Source organism: Paramisgurnus dabryanus, chromosome 19 (genome assembly GCF_030506205.2).
Source record: "Paramisgurnus dabryanus chromosome 19, PD_genome_1.1, whole genome shotgun sequence".
Taxonomy (NCBI): Eukaryota; Metazoa; Chordata; class Actinopteri; order Cypriniformes; family Cobitidae; genus Paramisgurnus; species Paramisgurnus dabryanus.
In genome coordinates, this window is record NC_133355.1 from 15097042 (window position 1) to 15124851 (window position 27810).

A 27810-nucleotide genomic window follows, 5' to 3' on the forward strand; every position below is an offset into this window, starting at 1 on the left:
AACAACGCGAGGTCACACGTGCAAGACCGGAGTTCTCACGTGAGACTGGGATTATTATTAAAAATGGTAGCTCGCAAGAAGCTTAACATACCAATAGGCTTTATGCCCAGCTGCACTACTTCCTGAACTTCAGCAAGCTCCTTGTTTCCTGTCTTCCATTATTGGACAAACTGATTAATCCAGGTGTGTCTGATTATTGTTGTTGTGACTACTGAGGTCAGGCACACCTGGATTAATCAGTTTGTTTGTGACTACTGAGGTCAGGCACACCTGGATTCATCAGTTTGTCCAATAATGGAAGACAGGAAACAAGGAGCTGGCTGAAGTTCAGGAAGTAGTGCAGCTGGGCAAAAAGCCTATTGCATGTACGCTCATTTGCAGCAGAAAGAAGAAATAAAGATTATAAAGGAGGAAATGTTTGAAGAGACTCCTCCCCGAACTTCCAGCTGCCCTGTATGTTGCTCTCTCATTGGCTGTAGGTCATCGTCGTTGTTATTGTCAGTCAAAACAGATTTCACATGGCATGATTTTGAATCGCCAACAGGTCCAGATACTCTTCAGCGGTTCTCTCAGAACGCATCTTTTATAATTCACACTGTGTGATTGTCACTCACGTGCACGAGCATCGATTTGCCTGTGATTTCGGGCATTTGTCGGCGATTTCTCAAAACCTGTCGGCGAGTCAAAATCAGGGCTAAAATCGTGCAGTCTGAAATCTGCATTAAGGGGACTAATTTTGGGCACTGCGTAATATCATTGCACATCCTGCAGGCGTGTTATGGCAGCAAAGTCCTTGATTATTACGCCAGAATGGGAGTATAGTTCCTAGCCATATCTGCCTTTTAATTTTAACTGTTGGTCTTAGTACACGATGTAACTACAGAAAAGTCAAGTTTTAAATAGGAAAAATATTGAAACTCTTTGGATATTGTTAACGGTCCAAACGGATTCAATGCTATTCAATGATTTTATGCTAAGCCATGCTAAAAGTGCTAGCGCCAGACCTGGAGATTAGCTGAATGGATTCCAAAACTTTAAAAATTAAATGTTTAACTATAGGGGAGGTGGAAAATGAGCATAATTTCAAAAAAAGTGGAGTGTCCCTTTACAATGTTTTTGGCAGTTATGTTTTCAGTTAAGCTTACCAGAGTCATCTAACCTTAAAAAAAGGTCTGTCATTGTTTCAACATCATGTCATTGACACATTTTTTCTGCGAAAGACGACATTTTGAGGAAGGTTTGTGTCGATACAAAGGAAGTCAATGGGGGCCAATGTTGTTTGGTTACCAACACTCTTCAAAACATCTTTTGTGTTTTGCAGAAGAAAGAAAGCCATACAGGAGTTACATGAAGGTGTAGACATTAGCGTTCACTACCCTTCAAAAACAAGTCTTTTTGGATAACGAAACCTTCAAACCACCCAACCCATACAAAGGCAGGTTTTTGAAACAATGAGCTCCTCGTAATCCTTGAATTGTTCCCATCATTCTTTGCGGCTCAGTAGAGCAGCCCTTTCCAGAAAAACCTTGAATATTGTGACCTTGCTTAGCTGCTGACAGCTGCTCGTTTTAAAATTAATTAGTGTTTGAAACGCTTTTACCACACTTAGGTGTTTAAATGCTTTGACACATGTGTGAAGGCTTAGTATAATGTTAAATGACTAAACAGAGATGTAAAATGTCAATTCAGTACAATAAAAAACTTGATGAACGTTTGATTTGACAGTTGATAGACTGTAATTAAGGAAAGCCAAGCTTTTATTGCCTATATAGAAACATTTTTTTAGCATAAGAGTTGTAAAACAGGTTACTTTCAGTCTGTTGCATTGAGTTATTACAGTAATTGACACTAACAATATCTATTCAGACCTGCAAACTTGTCGCTTTTCGGCGACAATCGCCGTTTTCTTGGTCAATTGGGTCATTCACGTGAATCGCATAGAACCGGAGAGTTTTTTTTTTTAGGTGTGTGTGGGGGGGGGGGGGTCGGAAGGCTGCCCTTTATCTGAATGCAATGCGGGCTAGAATTGCCAAACATTATTGGATAATTCTTATACTTGACATTTCTCTGGGCCAATCGGAATCTTAGCATGCTTTCCTCTGGGCCAATCGGAATCTTAGCACTTCCTTCAGAATCTTGAAGACAGCGCGGTCCTTTGGATGAGAGACACACCTCTACCACGCGAGTCTTATGGACACTTTTAACGTGAAGGAACCATCTTATTTGAGGTAAGTCAAGTTTTTTGGACCAAAAACGACAACTAGTTGTTTGCTTGATTTAATTAGCATTAGCTACCGCTTATATTGTATTTTTTAGGAACGAGTCAACGCCGAGTAATGCACAAACGTAGACCTTGCATAAAGTTTGCCTATGCTTCGAGCAAAATGACTAATGTTAGCTAACTTAGCAGGACGAATGTTAGCTAGGATTCGTTACCCGGGTGTTCTGCCCGGAGTTCCGAGATATACGGCTACTAATCGAATTCTGAGCTAACGTTACCCTGAGTAACTTATTCATTATGGTGGCTGTGGTGCGCGCTTGCGCAGGCAGTCGTTCGTGGTGTGGGTAAATGTGACTGTTTACACAACAGCTGATGCGAGAGTAATGTTAAAGGAAAACCCACCCTTTTTCAACATTTTCCTATGTTTTTACCCCAACTTAGACTAATTAATACATACCTATTTTTTTTTTCAATGCATGCACTTAATCTTTCTACATCGCGTTGTGAATGTTTTAGGATTTAGCCTAGCCCCATACATTCCTGGTGGCTGTATACCTGGTAAACAGTAATTTTTAACAACATAGGGCTGCTTAGATAAAACAATCTGGCGAGCGTGTTGTCCTAGGATAATACACCAACAACCAATTTCTGTATAATAAAGGGCTACATTTTGAAGTCTGTCAATGAAATCTTTACATTGTATTGTTAGTTGAATTTACATTATGAACACTAGCACTTTGAGATTGTTTATTCAATGTAAGGAGCCCTACATATAAAATACATTATTATTATAATTATTGAACAGAAATGTATGTTGATATTCACTGCATATCAGCCATACAGTATGGAGACACGTTGTTTTATCATATTAGTCCTATGTATGATAGTTTGCAAGGTTATATTTTAATGATTTTAATTTACTTTCAGGCAATGGTTCTGGGCACTTTGGTGGAGCACTCACTGCCATTCACAATGGCCCGTCATCGTCAACCTTGCACACACGCCGGCTGAGGACAAAGTGGCTCTGTCGTACGAAGCTTTCACGAACATCAGCAAAATATATTTTTTTAATTTCTGTCTGTCTCTTGTTGTTTTTTATTTCAGTGTCATGCTTCACAACACTTCCAGGCGTTTCCGTGAGTTGTAAATAAAAACATTTGTAAAATATTAAATGTGTCATTCTCTTTAAGCTTCAAGGATGTTTTAACAATGTTTTTTGATTAAAGTATGCTGATTTTTGTTAAGTCACGCTCAGAATCATATTAAAATCACAAAAATATAGAGCTGGGGTAACCCTAACCCCCCCCCCCCCCCCCCCGTGCGTGCGACACTGTCACCTTTTTTACTCTGAGGAGTTTGCAGGTCTGGAACGCCAAGCATACAGTACACCCTTGCATCTGCGTGTATAAATTGGTGGTGTGGCATCCAAGGTGTTGTGTGTGGGTTGTAATTAATTTGTTAGTGGGTTTTAATGAGTTGTCTAGCACTTTAACGTGTGATTTTATTGATGGTTTAGGACATTTTGTGACTTCTGCGGTTGCAATACATGCTCAAGACGAGGCGAGCAAATTACTTGAGATAGCAAAATTGACATAACGGATTGATATACATGCTGAAACATCAATTAGGATAATACCTTGTGAAAAATGGCCTGCGTTTTCAAAACAAAATCTGTCATCATCGTTCTGGTATGTAGCCATTTGTGCAATAGAACAGAGCGTCTGCCAACTTTCTTGATTAATTACGTCTATTATGATTTTATGTGAATGCTCCTATTCAAGATCAGAATGATATAACATCTCCACACACTGTTAAGGGCTGATCTACTGTTTCTGTCTGCAAGAAGATGAAAACAGCTTAGCATGTTATTTGCTTATGCTAGAAAAGGGATGTTTTACAGCAGTTAGCATTACCTGCTAATTTAGTTTGCATACAATAATGTTGAATAGTTTAAATGCGATTTAGTGTCATACAATCGGGTATGGTCAGCAGTCCCATATCGTGTTGTTACCTGGAGAGCATCCACTGTAATTTGTATCCCTCACATCATACGATTTGTTTAAAATAAGTAAAAACAGGTGCCACAGCAAATTTCCATCTGCATAAGCATTGGATTTGGGCGTGCCTATGTCAATAGCTTATTTAAATTTATGCTAAACTGGTTCATTTGAAGTCTTCTAGAGCTACATCTAAATAGGTTTTTCATTGGTTTTTATTTATTTACGGTGATAGGCTGATCCAGTGGGTGGTTAATGGATGACTAGTAATGAAAGAGAGGTTCCATTAGGAGTTCATGGGATGTTTTAATTTTCAACCTTATATGGGAGGCATTAGGTGAATTAATTACCATACTGAAATGGGATTCTTTAGATGCGTGCATACATCACATGAGTTCAGTAAAGGGCAACTTTAGAGAAATGCTCTATAGGGTGACTTTAAATGAATATAGTGACTTACTGTAAATGCAAGCTTTATTAACAGCACTTGTGACATTTGTTGATTACCACAGAAATAATATTAACCTCAGCATTCCGGTTTTAAAAATGAAAATATGGAAGGAAAAGTAATGTGGAAATACAACTAGATCATAAAGATTAAAACGCAGTTAGACATGAAATAAGCTTACTGTGAGAATAGTGTGATACAATTGCTTACTGACTTTGTCTAAAGTTATTTTAACTTCTTCACCCTCTAAAAGCAAACCCCACTCACAGGAATTGTGTGTATAACTACAGTGGCTGTTCAACTAAAAATAGTATTCCCATTTCAATAACACTGGTTTTAACAACTTTACAGCTTGACTAATAAACAGGTTTTTATTGAATAATTCATGTGCTGTAATGAAGATACTGTACAAGCTTCACATTTCTGCATTTAAACCCCCTGGGATGCTAACTTGATTGTATTTGTGTTACTTAATTTTCTTTATAAAAAACTGCAGGATTTTCCAAAAATAATTTTTTTTGGTAATCAACATTATTCCATAAAATCTGACTTTAATTGAGCAAAAACCTGAAATGTTCCTTTTAGTATAGGGGAGAACCAGGGCAAAAGTAACACGGGACGAAAGTAACAAAGCGATTTTCTCGCCCTGTTAACATTTGCATCCCAAACTATGACAGCATCTTAAGCACACAAACCCTTGACAGACATGACAAATATCGCGTTATTTACTCACCGTTTTCCGCGTGTAGATGATAAGTAAATTCCTAAAGCGGTATTTTTTTTCTTATAACGCGTTGTGTTTCTCATTTCATGTGTTCACTGATCAATCTACAGGTTATTTAGTGCTCTAACACATCCTGAAGTTTGACTTCTCAGAGTTTTTTTAAATAAAATTAAAGTAACACTTGTTACTTTTCTCTCGCTGCTAATAGTGTTGTATATGTAAAAAAAATTATATTATTCTAATTTGATTTAATTTCATTTACATAGTGTTTCAGCTGTTAAAACATTTTTTTATTGTCAACAATTTAAGTTTGTATTTTGGTTGTTTCTGAAACATTTGATAAAACTGAAATTTAAAATGAAAATCTAATTTCATTATTTTTTACAAAGATAAATTACAGAATATGTTTGCAGTTACAAATTAACAAGGCCATAGTCATGTATAGTTAATAAAAACAAGTGTAACACAAAAATCTATCTTGTTTTTTGTGTTACTTTTGACCCACCTGTGTGTTACTTTTGTCCCTACTGACTGGGTCAAAAGTAACAATGCCCTACTTAAATTTAAAGTCAAATTATACTGAAGTCGTTTTACATTTTTACAAAATTCCACCTGGTATTGATAGAACACACTTGTGTGATACTGACCACAGAAAAAATATATTTCTGTCTAAAACATTATCTTTTAAAATTAAGTTTTTCTGAAAAATTTGCTTTCGTCCCTGCTCTCCCCTACACTCTATAACGGATGTGTTAAAAACAACACAATCAGTGTTATTTTTGAGTCAACACACTAAATGCTATGAACTAGAGACATTTGTGCTATTATTGACACACCACATTTTGTTTTACTTCTAACACAACTTGTGTTGTAATTTTTATTTATTTTAACAACAAAATAAACACAAAATGATACATTATGTGACAAAATGCAATCTGTAGACTGTAAGCTACTGTAGAAACATGACAGCAACTTCCATGAATCCCTTCTAAAAGCTACACATTGCACCTATAAATGGTACAGCTAAACCAAGTATAACAAAATGTTGTGTGATACTGGATATAAGTTGTTGTTTTTTTACAATAACTTGACATAATTTGTCATATAAAATACATTTTAAAGCATGCAGAATTTTTATTGACTAAAACACATTTGTGGCATGGCATTTTTATTTGGATCCTACAAAAACTTGAAGAAGGCTCAATCAGGCATTTGTTCAATGAAAGTACAAATGTTAAAACTGTGTTTTGTATAACATTATGTAAGGATGGGCAAACATCTTATTTCATTTATATTTATGCGCTGGCTACATTTTTAAACTTAGGCCCCTTTGCGACAAAAGTGTAAAGAAAACTTCTCAGGAATAGTGCCGGTGTTGAACTTGCACTTGCATGGCTTTGATCAGGTAATCTGAATTGCCATCACTGCAGATTTACACTCTTTTCAGACCCCATTTTTTATTTATCTTTTCTGTTAGTTAAAGAGACAAACATTTACAGCTCTGTGAAAATAAAAAACAGCTGTTTTTTCTGTGTATTCATAAACGTGGATGCCTGTAAATTCACAGATGAAGCTTTACAATGCAATGAAGCCTGTTGTTTGCTTCTGGTCTCGTGAAAACAAACATTAGCATATTTAAAAGAAATTTACATTAATGTCTTAGTATCATTCATATATTACGCAGTTAATGGAACTCTAATGTTTGTCGCTTTAACTTGTTACCACGTTTTCCTTGTGACATTACATAGGATGCAAAAGCCAGGGTTCATTTTCAGGTCTTTGCATAACTTATGTGATGACCACAGGAACGGTTTCCGTTGCTTTGCATTCATTATGCATTATCCGGTAATTTGGTTTAATGACATGCACCATTTACATGGGTTACTGAGGGAAAGGGGACATTAATGCAAAGAAAGCATTCTCTACAATGTTTTCAAGTATTCACAGTGTGCTATTATTATTATTATTATGCTTTACATTTTAGACAAGACTTCTGTCCTGACATGATGGGCTACATGTTTGTGTAAGCTTTTAGCACAACTAGCTTTGCTATTTGTCTGCATGCATGTTTTTCAGTAAAACAGAGCCATTAATCGTTTTGAAATACTTTGGCAAACTTTGTGATCCAAAATCTTTCTCACAGGCCTTAGACAAAGTCTGCTCCACATCGAGCGGTGTGGACATTTTTCCCCATTCTTGTCAAGGTTGACAACCAGACAGAAGTCCTGTCCTCCACTCCTTTATTGATCTTCGCTTTCATTTTAAGCCCTTTATTCAACACATGCTCATATTTTCTGTTGGCAGAGCACTTTGAGAATTGTTGACACTGCTATAATTTTCTGCTCTTCTTCCTCATGCGCTTGATGATGGTTTATTTTTCAATGCTGACGAATTTATTTAAACCTGTTTCACCTGATTTTCATTATTTCATTTTTTTTCCCCTTTAACTAGTGAAAAGGTCTGTAGATTTCAAATCTAGAGGAGTAAAATTATTCCCTGGCAAAGACAACAGCAACAAGTTTTCTATCTGTGAGTCTACCCTTTGTTACTATTTTATGGTAAATTTGTGTTACTCGTTCAGAGTCAATTACGGCAAACGGTGACCCATAAGATCATTGCAAGATCATCTCGTGCTGATGAGTGTTCATCTGCAAAATCATAAATGAACTATTTTCTGCAAATGTCACGCAAGCACAAGTTTCTAGGCACTTTAATTTAACCCCCAACTGAGACTTATTTCCTCAAAAGCTCAAATGGCTGTTTACCGTAAAATTGCGATTCGTACACCATAATGAGGAAGTCACCTTGTGGGATCTGCTCTGTGTTTCTGGGTCGTAAATTTCAAGCATTTTTAAAACAAACTGTGAAATTATGGATCTATTTAAAGAAGATATTAACCTGGCAATGTAACAGAGAACAGACAATTATGAGCACAATCCACCTAATAATATCTGTAATTTAATTAAGCAAAAATCAACTCAAAGTTCCAGAATGCATGCATCTCTTTGCAGCATTTACTTTAAAAAGAAATGGTGCTTAATAGCACTTAAAGTGGTTTACTGGCTCCAAACCACTATAAATGGATAGTTTACCCGAAAATGTAAATTCTTTTATCGTTTACTCACTCTCATGTTGTTACCTACCTATATTTTTTTCTGATGAACACGAAGCAAGATATTTTGAGGAATGTTTGTAACCAAACCGGTCAAAGGTCCCATTAACTTTAAAGGGGCACCACTTTTTTGAAAAAAATGCTAATTTTTTAGCTCCCCTTGAGTTTTAGCATTGAGTACCACTTTTAGCATAGCTTAGCATAATCCATTGAATCTGATTAGACCATTAGCATCGCGCTCAAAAATATAATAACGCTCAAAAAAGCGTAATATAATTGCAAATGCTGCAGCTATGGTATGGCAGCAAAGTCCTTGATTATTGCACCGGAATGAGATTATATTTCCTAGAAAATGTCAACTTGTATCGAAACTATTTGGTCACTTTTGAGCGCGATGCTAATGCTCTAATCTGATTCAATGGATTATGCTAAACTATGCTAAAAGTAGTATTGCCACACCCAGAGATCGGCTGAATGGATTCCAAATGGTAAAAACCGATTGTTCAACTCTAGGGAGCTGGAAAATTTGCATATTTTCAAAGAAAGTGGAGTGTCCCTTTCAAGTAGGGGAAAAATACTATGGAAGTTGATGGGGCCTCTGATTGGTTTGGTTACAAACATTTCTCAAAATATCTTTCTTTGTGTTAATCAGAACAAAAATATACAGGTTTGTAACAACACGAGAGTATATGACATATCACAATATGACATAATTTTCATTTTTGGGTGAACTATCCTTTTAAGTCCTATATCGCATCTATGTAGAAACATAGGTGCTATATAGCACTTAATGATTCCCCTATGATTACAAGCCAACCACTTTTAGTGCTATTTAGCAAATTTTTTTTAGAGAGTATTTTCTTATAATGGCTTTCAAATGCTTAGTTAAATAAATACACATTCAATTGATAAAATAGCTGTGTTAGGATCAAAATCCTTCACCTTTAATCTACGTTCAACACAGTGGGATGTGTTTCAGCACATATGTACTTATAAAATAAGTCACTAAAAGCATCTGCCAAATGCAAAAAAATATGTCAATGTGATTATTCATTAGGTTCCCGAAATAAATAATTATTAATTTTCCCTAAAAAATGAAAAAAGATGTTTGGCCTTTCAACAGAACATGGGAAATTACCTGCATATAAGTGCAAATAAGCAGATAAAATCACTTCAGCTTGAAATAAACTAAAACAGCATGTCGCCCATTGATAAAATATTTGAAAATCTGCAATGATCTTTAACGTCATGTTTGTTTTAAATGACTCTTTTTTTTTTTTTTTTGCTTTGTGCTCGTCTTATTTTCCTTCGTGTATTTATGTTAGCATTGTGTGTCATGTTTTCGATTTCGATTCATTTCTCATTGCTTTATTTGGGGACTGTTATTTGCAGATATTGCTTGCATGACCAATCTCCCTGACCATTTCCAAACCAGCAGTATACACCTGTCAATAACACAACACAGTGAGAATGGTTTGCACTATTTTATCCTGTTCAATGAGAAGAGTATACCCACTGTGAAAGTTATCAAGCTAGATTGTAGCTGTCAAACACAGAAAATGTCCAGTTACATTGTTTTTCCTGTAACATGCATTTTGTTGTGAATTATGCTCTGTAAGCAGCTCCCCTATAAACTCAGGGATTTTCTATTCCTTGTGTGAATTGTAGCTTTTTATTTTAATAGGTTTCCAGGGTATTTGAAGCTGCATGGCACATTAGATGTAGAAGTGAAAACACTTGCCACCTTAACTGCAGTGAATACACAATTTAGCTCTTGCTGATAAGATGGGTCAGGATTTAAATTTTCTTCAAACTCACAAAGAAACGGAGAAAATGTAGTTCAGTCTAGCTTTGAATATTTTGTTATAGTATTGGTTAGAATTTAGATACCCACACACGTCCTCTATAACATATTGTTAGAAAGCGGGTCAGACATGCAGCTGCATGTGTGAGGGTCTTTTGTTAGACTTTATATAGAGCTGGATATAATAGCTTAATTTCTCCTGGCACAATGTTGCTCATATATCTCTATTAAAATTATACTGTGCTTCAGCTGTGCTGCTTGCATGTCAAATGGAGGCAAGAGAAGTCAAATACAACAGCTAGTATCAGACTTAAGTGCCTTTACAATACAGCAGGTTTTAAATACATGATTTGCAAAAAGACCTCAAGCTATTTTATTGTTAATTGAAGTTGCATCAAAAATCTACTGGACTGGTGGGGATATGAAATTAGCTTCAAATTTAAATAAGAAATGTAACATAAAAATGGATGCACTGTCAGAAAAAATAGGTTTTGTGTACAATGTACCGCAGGGGTTTTCAAACTTGGGGTTGGGACCCAATAGGCTTTATGCCCAGCTGCACTACTTCCTGAACTCCAGCCAGTTCCTTGTTTACTGTCTCCCATTATTGGACAAACTGATTAATCCAGGTGTGTCTGATTGTTGTTGTGACTACTGAGGTCAGGCACACCTGGATTAATCAGTTTGTCCAATAATGGCAGACAGGAAACAAGGAGCTGGCTGAAGTTCAGGAAGTAGTGCAGCTGGGCATAAAGCCTATTGTGGGTCACACAGTTGGATAAGGTGGGTCGCGAAAGGTCACTTTACTATTATGGTGAATGACACAAAAACAATTTAGTCCAATTAATGACAAAAAATAACTTAGATATGATGTACCATAAATAATTTTTTGATATTTTAATTACACATACATTTTATTAATAAAATAACAAGGAAAATATAAACTACTAAATACTAAAACAATAAAATGTGTATTTTTTTCCTTTTACAAATATGTTGGAGGGTCTCGGAATAGTTTATATTTATATTTGAGTGTGTCGCAAAATGAAAAGTTTGGGAACCACTGTTGTCCAGTACCTGAAATATTTTGATTGGTGGTACCAGGAAGAGGTCTTTATGGGTCTTCACTTTTACTTTATAATATGAGCGGTCTCGGGTAAGTTAAAATAAATGTGTTTTTCCTGAATGGACCCTGGAAGACCCGAACTATCTTGCGTGTGTGCATCGAGTCCTTTTCCAAACCCCCTCTGTTTGCCAATTGCGACATCGTGTGGCTGGCGGTATGTTAATTTTTGTTGAGCCGGACCTGTCAATCAATTTTGAATACACATTGTATGTGATTTCCTTGGTGTCGAAGTCAGATAACAAAAGAAAATAAATAGAACAGTGGGCCGAATTGTTTGCGAGTACACTGGGGTTTCTTTTTGTCTGACTGGTGCATGGGGCTGCAGACTGCACAGACGTCGGTGCCGTTTACATTCGGGTCCGGTCGGGTTAATAAAAATGCCACTTGGTCAGGTCTGGATCTTCTTTTGTTGGGTTTGTTTCGGGTCGGGTCTTTTAAAAAAATAAAAAATATATTTATGCATGTCAGGTTCGGGTAAAAAGTGATTCTTGAATTGGGTACATTTCTTTGGACCTCTAATACCAATTATATCTATATTACCCTACTGGATATAATGAAACAAAAAAATTTAAAAGGGTAAATGTCTGGTAAAACACTGTATATGCATTGATAATTGAGGAAATGAGTGCATGCCTCTGCATGTTTTATTACTTGTTTGCTTGCTTGTCCTGTATATATATTTACCCAAACACCACATATTATTATGCATGATGGCGTATGTGAGTGGTTAATGTCCAAGAAAGAGTATGCATTGACTATTGTGCACAAAAATATTTGTTCAGAATGATGCTCTCTTATTTATAATATTGCATAGATTAAATATAAGGTAGGAGTTGAATGTTATGGCTGGGAATGTAATTTTTCTTTTATTTACCAGTCAGTTCCCATTAGAGAGTAAAAAGAAGTTAGTATAGAGATGTGTGCATTTTCAATCTAAGAATGCTGTTGGAGTTGAATATGTGATACAGTGTCAAGAGAGAGTTTCATCAAAAGTGTGTGGGTATGTATTTGTCTGTGTGAATTAGATGGATACACAAAGAGAGAGAGAGAGAGAGGCAAAGTGTAAGTTGGAGGCAATGTGAATAACAGGTCTCACATATAGTCCTGGCTCTCTGACTGTTGATTGAGCTTTAAAAGCCCTGTGGGTTTCATACTCGACTAACCTTGAATGTGAGAAAAAAGACAACTTTTCTAAAGTGGGATAATTCGATAGGAGGATCTGAACATGCACTAAAATAACCTGAAACTTCTAGCAAAAAAAGCTTAAATTCTCTCAGGCTGATGGATAGTGAATACCCAACATGATGCTTCAGCTCAGAGCCCATTAAAACAGAACAGCAAGTTAAATGGCAAGACACTTCCCTGACCTCAACACTATTTTCACATGACCAGTTGAGTCCTGTTTGTTATGATATGTTAGGAAATGTGTTTTTTAGCAACAGCCGTTGTGTATGGAAAGTGTCGTGCACCACCTAGTATTTGAATATAGTATTTTTGCTATTCAAAAATAGTATATATAGTTTATATGCAGTACAATATACAATAATTACAATTGCTTTTAATATTAAAGGTTGCATGCAATTTAATATATACTGTACAGTATGTAGAATATATAATGTTTATTTATCATCTCTTTAAAGATGTTGTGAGTTTTTATTCCATATTTTAAAGTGGGTTTTTAATACCATTTTGTGTAAAGCTTCTTTGTATAAATGCTTTACATATTGCATAAAAAGTTATACGTTCAATAAACTAAATTTAACTGCAGGTTCAAAATAAATAGTATGAAGTATTTTAGATTTTATATTCTGACTGAGAAGCTTAATCACAAAAGTTAACTAAATATAATATACATCATACAAATCAAGCAAAAAGTTTAATGTTTTTGGCAACTGTTGAAGTTGTTAGTTTCAGGTGTAACTACATTAAAATACATTTCAACAAATGTAATCATTGGAGGGGAAGGAATTACATCAAACCAATCACAAATTCAATCAGGGAAATAAACGGACCAGTGAGATTCATGTCTAATTGACATTAAAAATAAAAGAAAATGGAAAACCCTTTTTTTATGAGGGAGACAGTGAAAGGGAGAGAAAGAAAGAGAGTTGTCTTGCTACAAAGATTTCTAAATTTGACCTGAGAGTGATTTGGGGTATTTAAATCAAATTTAAAGTGGCATCTTATGAGGACTGGATTGTTTTCCAAAGATTCGATCAAGCTTTTATCCTCAAGGTATACTGTCAAGATATTAGTCAGTCCCTCAGAAGAACATATTTGCCCTGTGTCACTGAATGCCTCATTACGCTCTAAAATGTAATACTAAAATTGAAGCCCACATTTGTGTTCTTTTGCAGGAGCTTACTAAATTTAAAACAAATATATCCTTCTGGGAAAGTCCTTATATTAAAGTTTCTCGTGGAAAGGCTAAGTAATATCATTATATTTCAGCATTATGTTATTCACAATGTCTGCGCTTTAGTGTCTTACATTACATTTTCTTGAGGGACTGCATTGTCAACTAAGCTCACGTATATCAGTGATGTGCGGGTCAAAGTATAAACAACCCGCACCCTACCAACATTTTCAACTAACCTGACCCGCTTCCTGGCCCACCTTTTTTACAAGTTCTTATTGTTTAAAATAGTTAATTGGCATATTTATTTCAAACAACCCGACTGACCGCGACCCAAATATCATTGAAGAGTAACTAAACCATAAACCAACTTTTTTAGTTATTGATCTGTAAGAATGATGCTTTATTAGTGCTGTTCATTGCTTTTAGTAAGTTTTTTGACATTTGGATATGAAGTGTTTCAATACTACAATATATGGTGTAAAAACGTCTGTTATGGCTAAGTAATATCATTATATTTCAGCATTATGTTATTCACAATGTCTGCGCTTTAGTGTCTTCCATTACATTTTCTTGAGGGACTGCATAGTCAACTAAGCTCACGTATATCAGTGATGTGTGGGTCAAAGTATAAACAACCCGCACCCTACCAACGTTTTCAACTAACCTGACCCGCTTCCTGGCCCACCTTTTTTACAAGTTCTTATTGTTTAAAATAGTTAATTGGCATATTTATTTCAAACAACCCGACTGACCGCGACCCAAATATCATTGAAGAGTAACTAAACCATAAACCAACTTTTTTAGTTAATGATCTGTAAGAATGATGCTTTATTAGTGCTGTTCATTGCTTTTAGTAAGTTTTTTGACATTTGGATATGAAGTGTTTCAATACTACAATATATGGTGTAAAAACGTCTGAGTGCTGCCCTCTTCAGGTTAAACGGTGGCTACTGCAGTTGAATTTTCCTATTGGATGTTGGGTCCAAAAAATAACTCGTGACGTAAGCTGGTTTAAGCTCACCACGCCCTTGTTACGATCTCACCATACACTTGGTATGAGCTTAGTTCATCCCCCTTTTCTCCGTTGGGGTCTGCCCACTTTTCTTGCATTTTTCAAATATTGCAGTGGGTGGAGTCAGGCTCTGACCAGGGGTTTAGTTACGCTTTAAATCTTCGTTAAAGGGATAATTTGGCCATGATTTACTCACCCCCAAGCTGTCCAAGTTGCATATGTCCATTGTTTTTCAGACAAACACATTTTCGGATATTTTAGAAAATGTTTTAGATCTTTCAGTTGATTAAATGTAATGTTACGGAGTCCACGACCTTCAAGTCCAAAAAAGTGCGTCCATCCTTCACAAATTAAATCCAAACGGCTCCAGGATGATTAACAAAGGTCTTCTGAGGGTAATCCGTGCGGTGTTGTTGTAGAAATATCCATATTTAAAATTTATTAATGTAAATAACTACCTTCCGGTAGCGCCGCCATCTTAGACTCCTCTGTATTCAGGAGAGAGTATAAGCGTAATGTACGCACTTTTCTTAGTGACTTATGACAAATTCGGAGGGCGGGGGCACAGAGCAGCAGCAGAGTAGCCTCCATACGCTGCGTAAGCTCTCCTGCTGAATAGGGATGGCGAAAACGAAAATTTTTCTTGACCGGCCACCGAGCCTCATTGGCCGGTTGAAACCGGTTAACTGATAGGCCTATTAGTTTAAAATATGCTATGCTATTTAAAATAAACAGCCATTTCGAGCCGCGCCTGCAATTTCGCAACTCGCATCTCTCTGCGCTCTGCCTCCGGCTCACACACACACACACACAGACCTCACAATACTTTTTAAATCCCCTACAGCGCGAAACATGAGTCCCGCAAACGGCGCCGTGCTTAGTTTCGAAATAGTTTAGGTACTAGGTAATCGCGTTGAACTTGAAAATAGTGGTAAAAATCATGGCTGAGGATTTACAGAAACAAAACTTACTCTGCACTTTACTTTTAGCCTAAAAGACATAAATGTTAATAATTTGGAACACAACCAGGAGAGACTTTAATTTTAATTATTGTATTACTGTATTTTATTTACTATTCGAATAAAGGAATTTATCAAAAAATAGCCTGTAGCATTTACTTTTCGCAAACCTTGTGAACATGCGAAACCAAAAGCAGTGACCTCGCGACAAATGTTTTTTTATTGGTTTATAAAGTACAAACAGACCAGTTATGAAAAACTGAGTGTGAGGGATTTGTTCACTTCACACAAAAAGATCTTGGAAAGAAAGAGATGACTAACTGTAGTAGGGTTTAGTCCACTGTCTATAATAGCCTAATTTACAGATCCCTTTTTTTAACCGACAACTTTGACCGGTTAACGTTGATACGGTCAACCATCGGTCAAACGGTCATCGGTTAACATCCCTACTGCTGAATGCGGACGCGACAAAGATGGCGGCGCTACCGGAAGGTAGTTATTTACGTTAATAAAGTTTTAAATATGGATATTTCTACAACAACACCGCGCAGATTACCCTCTGAAGACCTTTGTTTATCATCCTGGAGCCGTTTGGATTTATTTTGTGAAGGATGGAGGCACTTTTTTTGAACTTGAAGGTCGTGGACCCCGTAACATTACATTTAATCAACTGAAAGATCTAAAACATTTTCTAAAATGTCCAAAAAGGTGTTTGTCTGAAAAACGATGGACATATGCAACTCGGACAGCTTGGGGGTGAGTAAATCATGGGTTTTATATCGTTTTTGGCCGAACTATCCCTTTAAACCAATATTAACCTCTACTAAACACTTTATGGTACCTTTTTGTCAGTTTTATATTTGCAGTAGCTACATTTACTAGATACTTGTTAAAAAAGTGTCATTTTCCATATTAAATAAAGTTAAATCCAATGCACTTCCAGGGCTTAAAGTACCACAATGTTTGTTGGCTTTACAAGCACAAAAAAATGTAACCTCAAGCCTACGCATGTCTGCAAATACAGCTTGCACGTGTGCAGAAAGAACAAGGCTTGTTTTATTGTACCAGTGTTTCTACTGAATGCTTACCCATGTATGCACTCAAGAAACTCCTTGCTGTTCACGAAAGATGAGATAATATATTGCCATTTTCAGAAAAGAATCATTATTTAAATGGATGGTTGGACTGACATGCATGAAAGAATGGACAGATAGATAGAAAGAAGAAGAGTAGCAACAACAGTTCCCATGACTGACATTCAAAACTTTTTCTTTCTATCAGCTCAAAGCATGTACATTTCTTTATGTGTAGTTTTTGTTATTTGCTGTTGTCACCATTAATATGAGTCCACATTCATCACATCCTTAAGTTTTCTATTCGATTTAAAGTCAATTGAACTTGTTTTTCTGATCTTATATGGTTGTAAATAAGTTTTTGAGTAGGGAAGGCAGAGGTGTAGCTACGGTGGCCCACCCAACCAGAAAGCCATCTTGGACAGAATTCAGTAATTCAACAACAACAATAAATAACACTACGAATAAACGTCATATGACATAACTTCTATCTATTCATAATTTTGTTAGATATATCAAGTTTCCACTCTCAGTTTAATGCAGTTACGTAGTTTAGACTTACCCTACGCTTGTCAAAATGAAACGTTAAATAAGATTCTTAATTATTTGTTCCGCATTAAGACATCTTTTCAAAAAAATGTTTGTTGAAAAACTCTTCTCCACAATAAATAAATCGGATATAAAAATGTATTCACTCCTTGATGATTACTGAGCGTTTTATCTCTGCACTCCTTTTTGCGAAGTTCTGTAAATTGACAGATACACTTGATTATGAATAAAGATAAAGGACTTTGTTATGATCCTTGACCAGATGCCTCAGGGGGTGTAAAGGTGAGTTAAAACATGTTGTATTCAAAGTTATTTTATTATTTTTACTTAAGACATAACAGATTATATCTGTGTGAATTCTTGTCAGAATAGATATTTAAAACTGTAATACTGTGTATATATATCGGGGTTGCTTAATTGTGCATCTGAGTGTGTCCAAACTTCGGGATCTGTCAGTGAGTCTTGTCGCTCTTTAAACATCAAATCACGTCCCGAACTTTATCTCTCTTTATAACTATTTTAACATCCAGCAAGTCATTTACTTCATTAACTAATTCCTGCATGTTTTAAAAACCGAAACCAAAATGCAGACGTGCAAGTGCACAACTTTGCCCATTAGGTTAAGCATTCAGGATAGTTCACCAGCACCTCTCATAAAAGGTACAAACAAAGATCATTTTAGATGTTTAATGTCCATTTATAGCATTGGGATTGCTGGACGAGGGCTTAAAAAAACTTCATTCCTATCAGAATCGACATGTATAGCCTACTGTCTTTTGCCTATAGCTCAAAGTTTTAATTTTTGCATTCTGACACATTTGGACAGCACGGGTCACATATGTTGTATGCTTTGCCCACCCTGTTTTATACAGGCCCACCCACTTGAACATTTCTGACTATGCCACTGAGGGAAGGGATGAACTTAAAGGGGGGAAGGAAGTATGTTAAATCCCCATGTTGTGTTATTTTTGGCAATCTGGAATAATTTTAAGGTAACAATAAGGCTTATTATTAAAGGATGTAACAGTTAGCTTAGCAGCATGCTAACATCAAATCATATTGAAATTCCCCTTTTAAAGAGAAGTTGTAAAAGTGTCTGTGTGAATAGCTACTTCAAATGAAGCAAACGTCCACATTGCAGATTTTTTGTCTGTCCTCAGCATCACTTAATGATTATGGTAAAATTATACCAAACAAACTCATAGGGCCCTATCTTGCACCCAGCGCAATTGACTTTGTCAGTGACGCATGTATCATTTGTATTTTGCACCGGCGCACAGCAGGTTTTTCCCTCCACAAACGCACGTCGGCAAACTAGGGAATGAACTTGCGCTCCCTGGGCGGTTCAGCGCAAAAAAAGAGGCGTGTTCCGGCGCAAACCATCCCTGATGCTATTTTGCAGTTTCAAACAACAATTGCGCCACTGACCAGAAAAAAAAGTTTAAAGTCAGTGGCGCGTTGCGCGTGGTTCATTATGCACAACGCGCATACACTTTGCTTATCTAATCTACACAGATGCAACAGTTATTTTTGCAAATCATAAATTGTTACACTAAAAAATATTAATACACGAGATAAGGGGAATCATAGTGGTGAGCATTGTGGTAATAGTTTTTATTTATTGTGTGGCTGCGTTAAAAAATTCTCATGCAAATAACGATTAAAATATTTTCATAAGTTTGTTGTGTGGCTGTATTACGTTTATTTTATGTAAATAATAATTAAAATGTTTTCACAAGAAACCTTAATGTATGTGACCCTGATTTGTAAGAGTACTTTGGGGTTGGACCTTGCTTGCGTTATTTCTCACGCAGGGAAAATAGCAACAGCGCCCAAGATCCGCCCACAAACTCAGTTGCGCGTTGCGCTTCGCACTTGCGTTTCAGATCGTTAAAATAGGGCCCTTATGTATTGGGTATGTAAGTCTGACCCCTCATGCTGTCCATTTGTAAGACAACAAAATGTCTGTCTCATTATTGCTCTTGTCATAAGCATTACTTAAAGTGCTGTTAGATGCCCAACACAACACAACAGATGTTTTCAACTCTGAATTACTCCACAGCAATTACAGAGAAAGTCGCTCTGCCTCATTAGTTTGTCTTGGGACTCAAAGGTTTTTGGTAGAAACAGTCTAGTAAATCCAAATACATCTACTCTAAAAGGCAGGGATAACATGTACATACAGATAAGCACAACAAGTGAGATAAAAGTGGGACAATTGAAAAGTTTATATAAAAGTTTAAAATGAATGTATTCAACATACAGTTTAGCAAAAGTCATTTTAAATCTTCAGTGCTGTATTGTGCACATACATTATACTAAAGGAAAACACCACCGTTTTTCATTATTTTACTATGTTCTTACCTCAACTTAGATGAATAAATACATGCCTATCTTTTTTTAATGCGTGCACTTTTAATCTTTGTACAGCGCTTCTTGAATGTGTTAGCATTTAGCCTAGCCAAATTAATTCCTATGGCTTCAAACAAAATGTTATTTTGTGCCACCATACTTACTTGTGTAACTACTCATGTACTGTAACTACAGAGCCCCTAAGGTGACATTGGAGTAAAAAAATCAAAAGTTTAGTTTCATGTGCTCACGCGAAACCTTCATGTGCAGAATTTTTTTTTAAGTTTAGTTTTGCGTGCGCACGTGAAACTTTTTTGCCCCATGTCACCTTAGGGGCTCCGTATGTAACAGTCTTTAAATAGGGAACACATGGAAGTGTTTGGTGGCTTTTAAATTCATCCCTGTTTGGAGCCATAGGAATGAATGGGGCTAGGCTAAATGCTAACACATTCAAGAAGCGCTATACAAAGATTAAAAGTGCACACATTGAAAAAAGATAGGCATGTATTAATTTGTCTAAGTTGAGGTAAGAACATAGTAAAACTGTGGTGTTTTCCTTTAATAATAGTTAGCGTTTCTTCGTTATGTTAAGATATCTCTTTGTTCTAATTTGCAGATTTTAATAGTGTGGTTAAGTACAATATTAATAAAGCATTTACTTCATCACCCCATACCCTTCATTTGTGTGCGTATGTTTAATGGGTTGCATTTCAAGTCACATTCTCTGAGTTGAAAAATGAGATGTGACAGCTCTTATAGCCTCAAATGGAAAGCTATTAAAATAGCTCATCTTCATACTGGTCACATGGTCCATGTCTACCATTTTTTATACCTTTATAATGCTAGATTGTACAAAATTTCCAAAGACCATTAGACTTTTTTGCATGCTTAACATTTGTAAATATACATTTAAATAGCTTTGATAAACACAAGTGGCCATACGTGCTTTAAATTCCCTTTCAGGTTAGATTAAACCATCAAAATATGAGGTGCATGGTACAAAAATAATTTGGCAAAAAGACAAATCTGGGATTTATTCAATAATGTATACAGTAGAAAGGCAAAAAGCTCACGGGTAATAAAGCATACAGTACATAGACTAAAATTGTATCTGGAATTAATAATTGTTGATCCTCTTTTGTGTTAATATTGAATATTCATTGTCCTGGGTTATGTCTTTATGAACTTAGCAGATATGTTCGGTGTCATTTTTTTGCCAAACCTCCTTAAATACTTCTCAAAGGCAAAGCTGAGCTTCAGTTTATAACACATCAATACAACATGCATCATTTTTTATGCATCGTTAATAAAACATTTAAATAAAGAGTTGAGATGTCGATTGTTCAAAGTTGGACATCACTTCAGGCCTCACATTTTCTGAAATCATTGATGTGCTTAAACTACTGATCTATAAAGCATTAGTTCTACACTTTTAAAATGCAAATTTTTAGTGTTACCAAATAAAGAGTTAGTTTGAAGTGTTGCCAAAAAATACACTTTACAATACTTGAGTCAGCATTTTTTTTCCAGTGTAGTGGCCAGATCAAGGCATTGCCTATAATCTCCTATCATGAGCAGGAATAATAAAGTGTACCATTAATTTAGAAGAAATAGCTGTTAATGCGATCTGGGATTTAGCCAGTATCTCCACGTTCAAGATATAGTCCACTCTTAGCAAGCGATAACTACTGAGACTCATTTGTGATTAGGTGTTAGTAGTTATCAGTTTAATGGTTTAAGTGCGTGTGTGTGTACCTGGTAATTATCACGTTGTGGGGACCAATTGTCCCCACAAAGATAGGAATACCAGAATTTTTGTGACCTTGTGGGGACATTTTGACGTCCCCATGAGGATACAAGCTTATAGATCAAAGAAAAAGTGATGTTGCTTGAAATTCTGAAGTATCAGAAAGTTTTCTGTGATGGTTGGGGTTAGGGAATGGGGTATGTAAGGGGAATAGAATATAGAGTCTGTATGGTATAAAATGCATTACGTCTATGGAAAGTCCCCACAAAACATGGAAACCAGAGTGTGTGTGTGTGTGTGTGTGTGTGTGTGTGTGTGTGTGTGTGTGTGTGTGTGTGTGTGTGTGTGTGTGTGTGTGTGTGTGTGTGTGTGTGTGTGTGTGTGTGTGTGTGTGTGTGTGTGTTGTGCGTGTGCGTGTGCGTGCGCGTGCGCGCGTGCGCGTGCGCGTGTGTGTGTGTGTGTGAGTGAGAGAGAGAGAGAGAGGGCACATTTAGGTTCCACCTCTTTGAATCATGTAGACATTGTGTAGTGTTTTGTTTTGCCTTTGCATGAGGCTTGCATGACAAAAATGTGTGGAGAGATAATTGTCGCTATGTGTATCTAATGGCAAACTGTGCTCTGAATTCACAGTAAATGAAGGAGGCATCAAACAGGCTTCAAACTCGTGTCCAGACCCTGGAGAACCTGAGAATGGCAAGCGAATTGGCAACGACTTCAGGTAATCACTCTTAGGTAGCATGTGTGCTCAATAATGGAAGACGAATACATTAGATAACTCTTAACTTACTGTAATTGGATCTTGTGTCAATCTTTTCTAACTCCAACAAGATAGCATAAATGTGAATTATTTCCTTTTCGAGCAGAGAAGTCCTTGTGGATACAGTGCTGGATTGACACCTGTCATTAATATTGTAACACCTGGATATCTTACTGTCTCCTGTTTAGCAATCCCAAATGAATATAAATCAGATTTTCCACCAAATCCTTCTTCAACAAATGTCATGCAAATACCAGTTCCACAGGGAAGCTGACAGTGTGCTTAGAAATTCAGTTTTACCACCAATTAGGGCCAACAGATTTCAATTGTTGACACTGATGTTATTCAGAGCTTTTATGAAACATGGCTTTAGGGTTGCACCAGACTCCAACAAAAGCTGCTTGAGATTTTGGCGTTAGCTAGCTACAGGGAAATGGGCCTTTTACAGGAGATCACGCAACATCTTGCACAAGTCCTGTTTGCAGTATCCTCGGATGAAAGCATTGAAATGGTTGGTGCCATTGCTCACTGAGTGGTTTTTCTTGAGTGCTGTCAAATTTTGAATGAAAGAGTGTTGAGGCAACAGAGAAAGCTTCACGCTTGGTTTTAAAGTGTAACAAGAAAGTATCACAATATCGATTGTGTTAGCAAGAAAAATAAGATGCCTTTTTGCTATTCTTTTATTTATTTATCTCTATCTCTCATGAATGCTGCAATGCAACTCTTTTGTGTATGTAGGAGGCTTGAGAGATAGATACTGTATTGAGAGATACTTTATTACAGCATACTGTACACATAGGCCTATATGCATAGGCTTGTAGCGTACATGGGGCTTTCAAACTTTATCAACCCGACACATAATCTCAAGACCCACCAATTTTTAAAAATAGAAATATAGAGGAAAACAATATAGAGGAAATTTGTTTACTTTCAGTATAATTTTTCTTTTCATGAATGAATAAAGGAGGTTGCATACACTGTAAAAAATCCAATTAATGAAATGTTGGACGGGCAAAAATATATAAGTTAAACCAATTTTTTTGTTTGAGCTAGTTGAGAAGACATATTATTTTAAGTCTAGATAAATCTGTGTTTAAAACATTGAATGAATGGTTATTTTCAAATCCAGTCAACATTCAGAATGGCTAGTGTTGACTGAACTAATTAAGACAAATCAGGTAAATATGTGGACTTATGACAGCTTTGTTTCCTGACAACAAAATGCTCCTAATATTACTGTTATTTGGTCACAAAATGTAATTGTAAGAGTTGTTCAGGCGTGAATGTATGTGCTTTAAGTTTAAATGCGGTCGGTTAATAAAGATAGCGTCTATTTAAAAATGTGCTCGGACACTTTCGGACGGAGCTCCATATGAGCTCAATAAAATCACCGGCGCTTTAAGCGCTCACACCCCGCCCAGCGCAGCCTCGCCTCGGCAAGCGCATCAGAAATCGACTGCTGCCTCTGATATCTCTGTGGCGTTTAAAAGTGATTTAATTCATTTTAATTTCTCATACTTAACAATGAAAGGGTTATGTTTAATATCATATTTTAAGATTGCACTTAATTGATATGGCTGTTGAGTGATGTTTCATATCTTTTACATTTGTTATAACCGGACTGCATGCGAATTTGAACTTCAGAGCTGAAGGAGCGGATGGAGAAATAGTCCCAATATCATAACAATCTTAAAATAAAACTTTTAAATATACCCGTGTGTGTACCCGTGTGCGCGCGCGCGTGCGCGCGACCCGCTCGCGCGCGCGTGTGTATGTATGTACAGTATGTGCGTGAGTTTTTAATTTAAAATGTCTTAACTCGGAAGGATCTGGAACACAGGTCATTTCATCTGAGATCAATCCGCACATAACAGCCTGAATCACTTACTGATTCACATGACACAAGTCATCAGCCGTTTCCTCAAGTTCACGTCAGGTAAGTGTTTGTAAATAAATGTTAATTTTAGACTATATTAATTGGCAAAGACGCAAATACTCGACGTTTTTGTAAAGATATAAATTATATAAAGGTGTGTTATGTTATGTGTCCAAGTTAAAGTGGAGCTATTTTAGTTAAGATTACCGGACAGGGTTTATTACTCCGTCTTAATTATAATTGGGACATTTTTACAAACAAACCTTATAAAATGCAATACTGGCGTGCATTTTGAGACAAAACAATAGCACTCATATGTTAAGAGATGTCAGTATTTTAGTCAGTGATAAGTCCTGTTCGAGAAAACCGCCCAATAGTGTTTAATTCAATTACGTGTGATGTCTGAGGGAAATTTGGCAATTTTAGGGTATGAAGTCTTTCACCGTCAAGCTTTATTATATTAAACATCTATGCATGTGTGTATTTATATTCCTCTGTTTATCAAACCAGAGCGGTGATGATGTGGAGAGAGGAAGACCAGAATGTTACGTGGCGAAAGAAGTTCTCCAAAATGGCCCTGGAGATGTTTTGACTGACTTTGGAGGGCTTTTGGACTGTTTTATGCCCTCTATTTAGAGAAGACTTAATTCTGTATGTTCAGTCTATGATAAGTGAATAAAGCTTTTGTTTTTATGTGACTGAAGTTAATTATTTGTTAACAACACCAGCATAAATTATTTGATAAATAATTTTAAAAAGTTTATTAAGTATTCCCAAATAATAAATATTAATTGCAGTAACACATAAAACATTGAGTAAATACTTAAATTTTAATTGACAGAGTCTTTGCTGTAAGTTTTTAAAGATTCGACTGATTAAAACATTTTAGTTGAATGAGCTATAAAGCTAGTTGAGCAAACATACTTTTTTATATTGGAGTCAAAATTGGGCCAACTAAAAAACATCAATCCAGGTAACACTTTGGAGTCAGAAATTGAGTGAACGTAAAATTTCTGTGGAACTAGTTACTAAAAAATAATTCATTGAGCCAACAATTTATTTTTTACAGTGTATCGGGCATGAAGTGTTATGTCATGTGTAGGACATCTCGCAGGTATTGCACACCAGACACACACATTCATTAATGATTTGGGACAAATATGAAGTTATTTAATGTTAAACTATCTAAGTGGCGTGGCAAGGATTTGAGCAGCGTCCAAAGTCACAGTGGACAGCCGTCATCAGACGCCGTCGTCTGGCTCTGCCGGAATGTCTACATTCATAGAAAATAATGTGTTCAAATTTTACATACATGGCACAATGCTTCTCGCTCAGTGTGTGACCCCTTAAGTTTAATTGCGATATAAAAAAAAATATTCTTTGTATACATACATGTACTGCCCCTGAAATACTTGATTACTGTTGTATAGTCTTAAAAGTTCAACAGATATCCGAGAGCGATATTGCTTTTATACAACAGTTCGACGGCACACGTTTGAAAAACGAAAACAGGAAAACAACTACGGAGTTATTTTAAAAGCCTCTTTGTTTGGGAACTACTTTCTTCCGCCACGGATTTGAAGGCCAGAATGATAGGTAACACTTTCGGCTGTTTTGAATCTCATAATAACTCCATGGACGGATTTACCGTTTTTAAATATTGCAATTTCTTGGTCACAAAGTGTAGTTTTAAGATTAGTTAAGTCGAGAATATATATGTATAATTTTCAAATCTGCAGTCGATAAGTAAAGATAGCGCCAGTTTGAACGTCTGCTTAGCAAGATTCGGTACTCGAGATCCAGAGCAATGAGCGGACGTCAGTGTTCACTCGCCCCGCTGACCACCGCCCTATCTGGGCTACATCTCTGACAGGGATTCCCTGGCTCTGATGTCGGCCCTGTCTGTGTTTGATGGTCAAAAATGAGATCAAATCAGCAGTATTTGGTGTCATGAAACTATTACTTGTTTTCTTATTCATATTTTGGGTTGTTATTGTTTTGGCGCGAGGTAAAAGTTAATAAAACTATATTTATATAACGTTGCTTTCCCATTTAATCTTAACGCGATACGAGCACTCGCTTATTATTAGGCTTTGTTCTTGCCAGTACCATATAAAACCGTTTTTTTAGTGTCACAGATGTTTTTTGCATGCTGCTTATAAATATATCAGTGGCGATATCTCATAACGTGTTTTAGTCACATCACGATTAGATAAATGATCAATTGTCCAATTTAAAAGCTGCAGTGCTTACCTGCAGTGCCACGGTGTTTTCGCGTTCTGAGGACAGAGATCGCTTCAGAGAATAATTGTTTTCATTCCTTTTTCCAAGTGTTAATCGTCCACACAATGTGACAATACTCCACTTAAGTTTAAAGTTACATCCAAGAGCGCTGATCTTTGACGGGATAAGTACTTCCGATTGGGATTCACAGACTGATTCATGAGCTAGTGAACTAATGAGACACACGGACAGTGTTTAAAAACAGCGCGTCTGTGCGTGCAGTTTTTCCAGTCAGAGATGAGCCTATTAAGAACCTCCATTCATTCACTAATACTAAAATGACGAGTAGGTGACGGAATGATACGAAAGGTGAAGCGGTTACTGTGCCGTTATCAGTACAATATCGCACGCCTCTTAGCCAATCAGATTCGAGAACCAGAAAGAACTGTTGTATAATAAAGGATAACGCGACTCCAGAGACACGGGCAATATGAAATACGTGCGTCATCCTTGCTCTAAACGTGCGGTTAGGTGCGCTGTTTACAATGTTTGTTGATTCAGTGTCCAAGCACAATAAATGCATAAACCAGTGTCATTTTTAGTCACTGGAAAAAACTGTTTTCAAATGAAATGCATTGCAACAGCCGTGTGACCTTCCCCGAATTATTCCCCTGTGTCGATACAGTTTGGTGTGAGAACTGTGAGTCAAAAATCTCAGCGGAGTAGCCAACAGGGGACCTGAAGGGCATGTGCCCGCCCACTTTGATAAACATTTCCAACGAGTTATCATATAAATTATTTATTAAAGTATTGTTTTTCATTGATTTGACCGACCCCAGGAGCATCCCCACCACTTTTCAAAACAAAGTTACGCCACTGACTATATGCCTTATTTTCACACAAATCATACAGTTGCTTGTAATATCACAGCTCTAATTTATTTCACAACCCAATTTTTACACATTTTATGTAATTTATGTTTTTGGAAAGGATATACACTATATAGACAAAGTACTTGGACACCCCTTTTACATGTTCTTCTTCTGGGTACTACAGTATGTGGTTTTCAAAAACTATGCACATGTTGATCTAAACACACACTAAGGGAAGAGGAATCTCCAATTCACCTAACCTGCATGTTTTACTTCAAGGTTAGTTTTTCACCATGAATTTAGCCATAGATGCTGAAATGGCATTACAAATAAATAAACATGTTTGAATATTCCAGTTATTCCAATCAAAACAAATATTAATCCTATACAATACAATTTTAAAGAATTTTGTTTCTATCTTTGTTGCAACACTTTTGGAAAGGACTTTTTTGGTCCTGAAATGACTCACTGATGGGTTTGGGTGATGTTTGGCTCAGAGCCTGCAATTCATAACAAAGGTGTTCAGCTGGGTTCAAGACTTGGCTTATTGCAGACCTGTCAAGTTCTTCCACACCAGACTGAATCAATCATTTCTTTTT

At 36.4% G+C, this 27810-nt stretch overlaps 1 protein-coding gene across 5 annotated transcripts in view; it reads left to right on the top strand.

Annotated features, from left to right (window-relative positions):
- Positions 1–27810, top strand: part of csmd3b (CUB and Sushi multiple domains 3b) — a 502030-nt gene that overhangs the window by 243397 nt on the left and 230823 nt on the right. For all 5 annotated transcript variants that reach the window (XM_065290793.1, XM_065290794.1, XM_065290799.1 and 2 more), the window contains exons 7-8: positions 7842–7919; positions 22114–22201. In XM_065290793.1, the coding sequence (XP_065146865.1) occupies positions 7842–7919; positions 22114–22201 (166 nt within the window). The remainder of the gene's footprint in view (positions 1–7841; positions 7920–22113; positions 22202–27810) is intronic.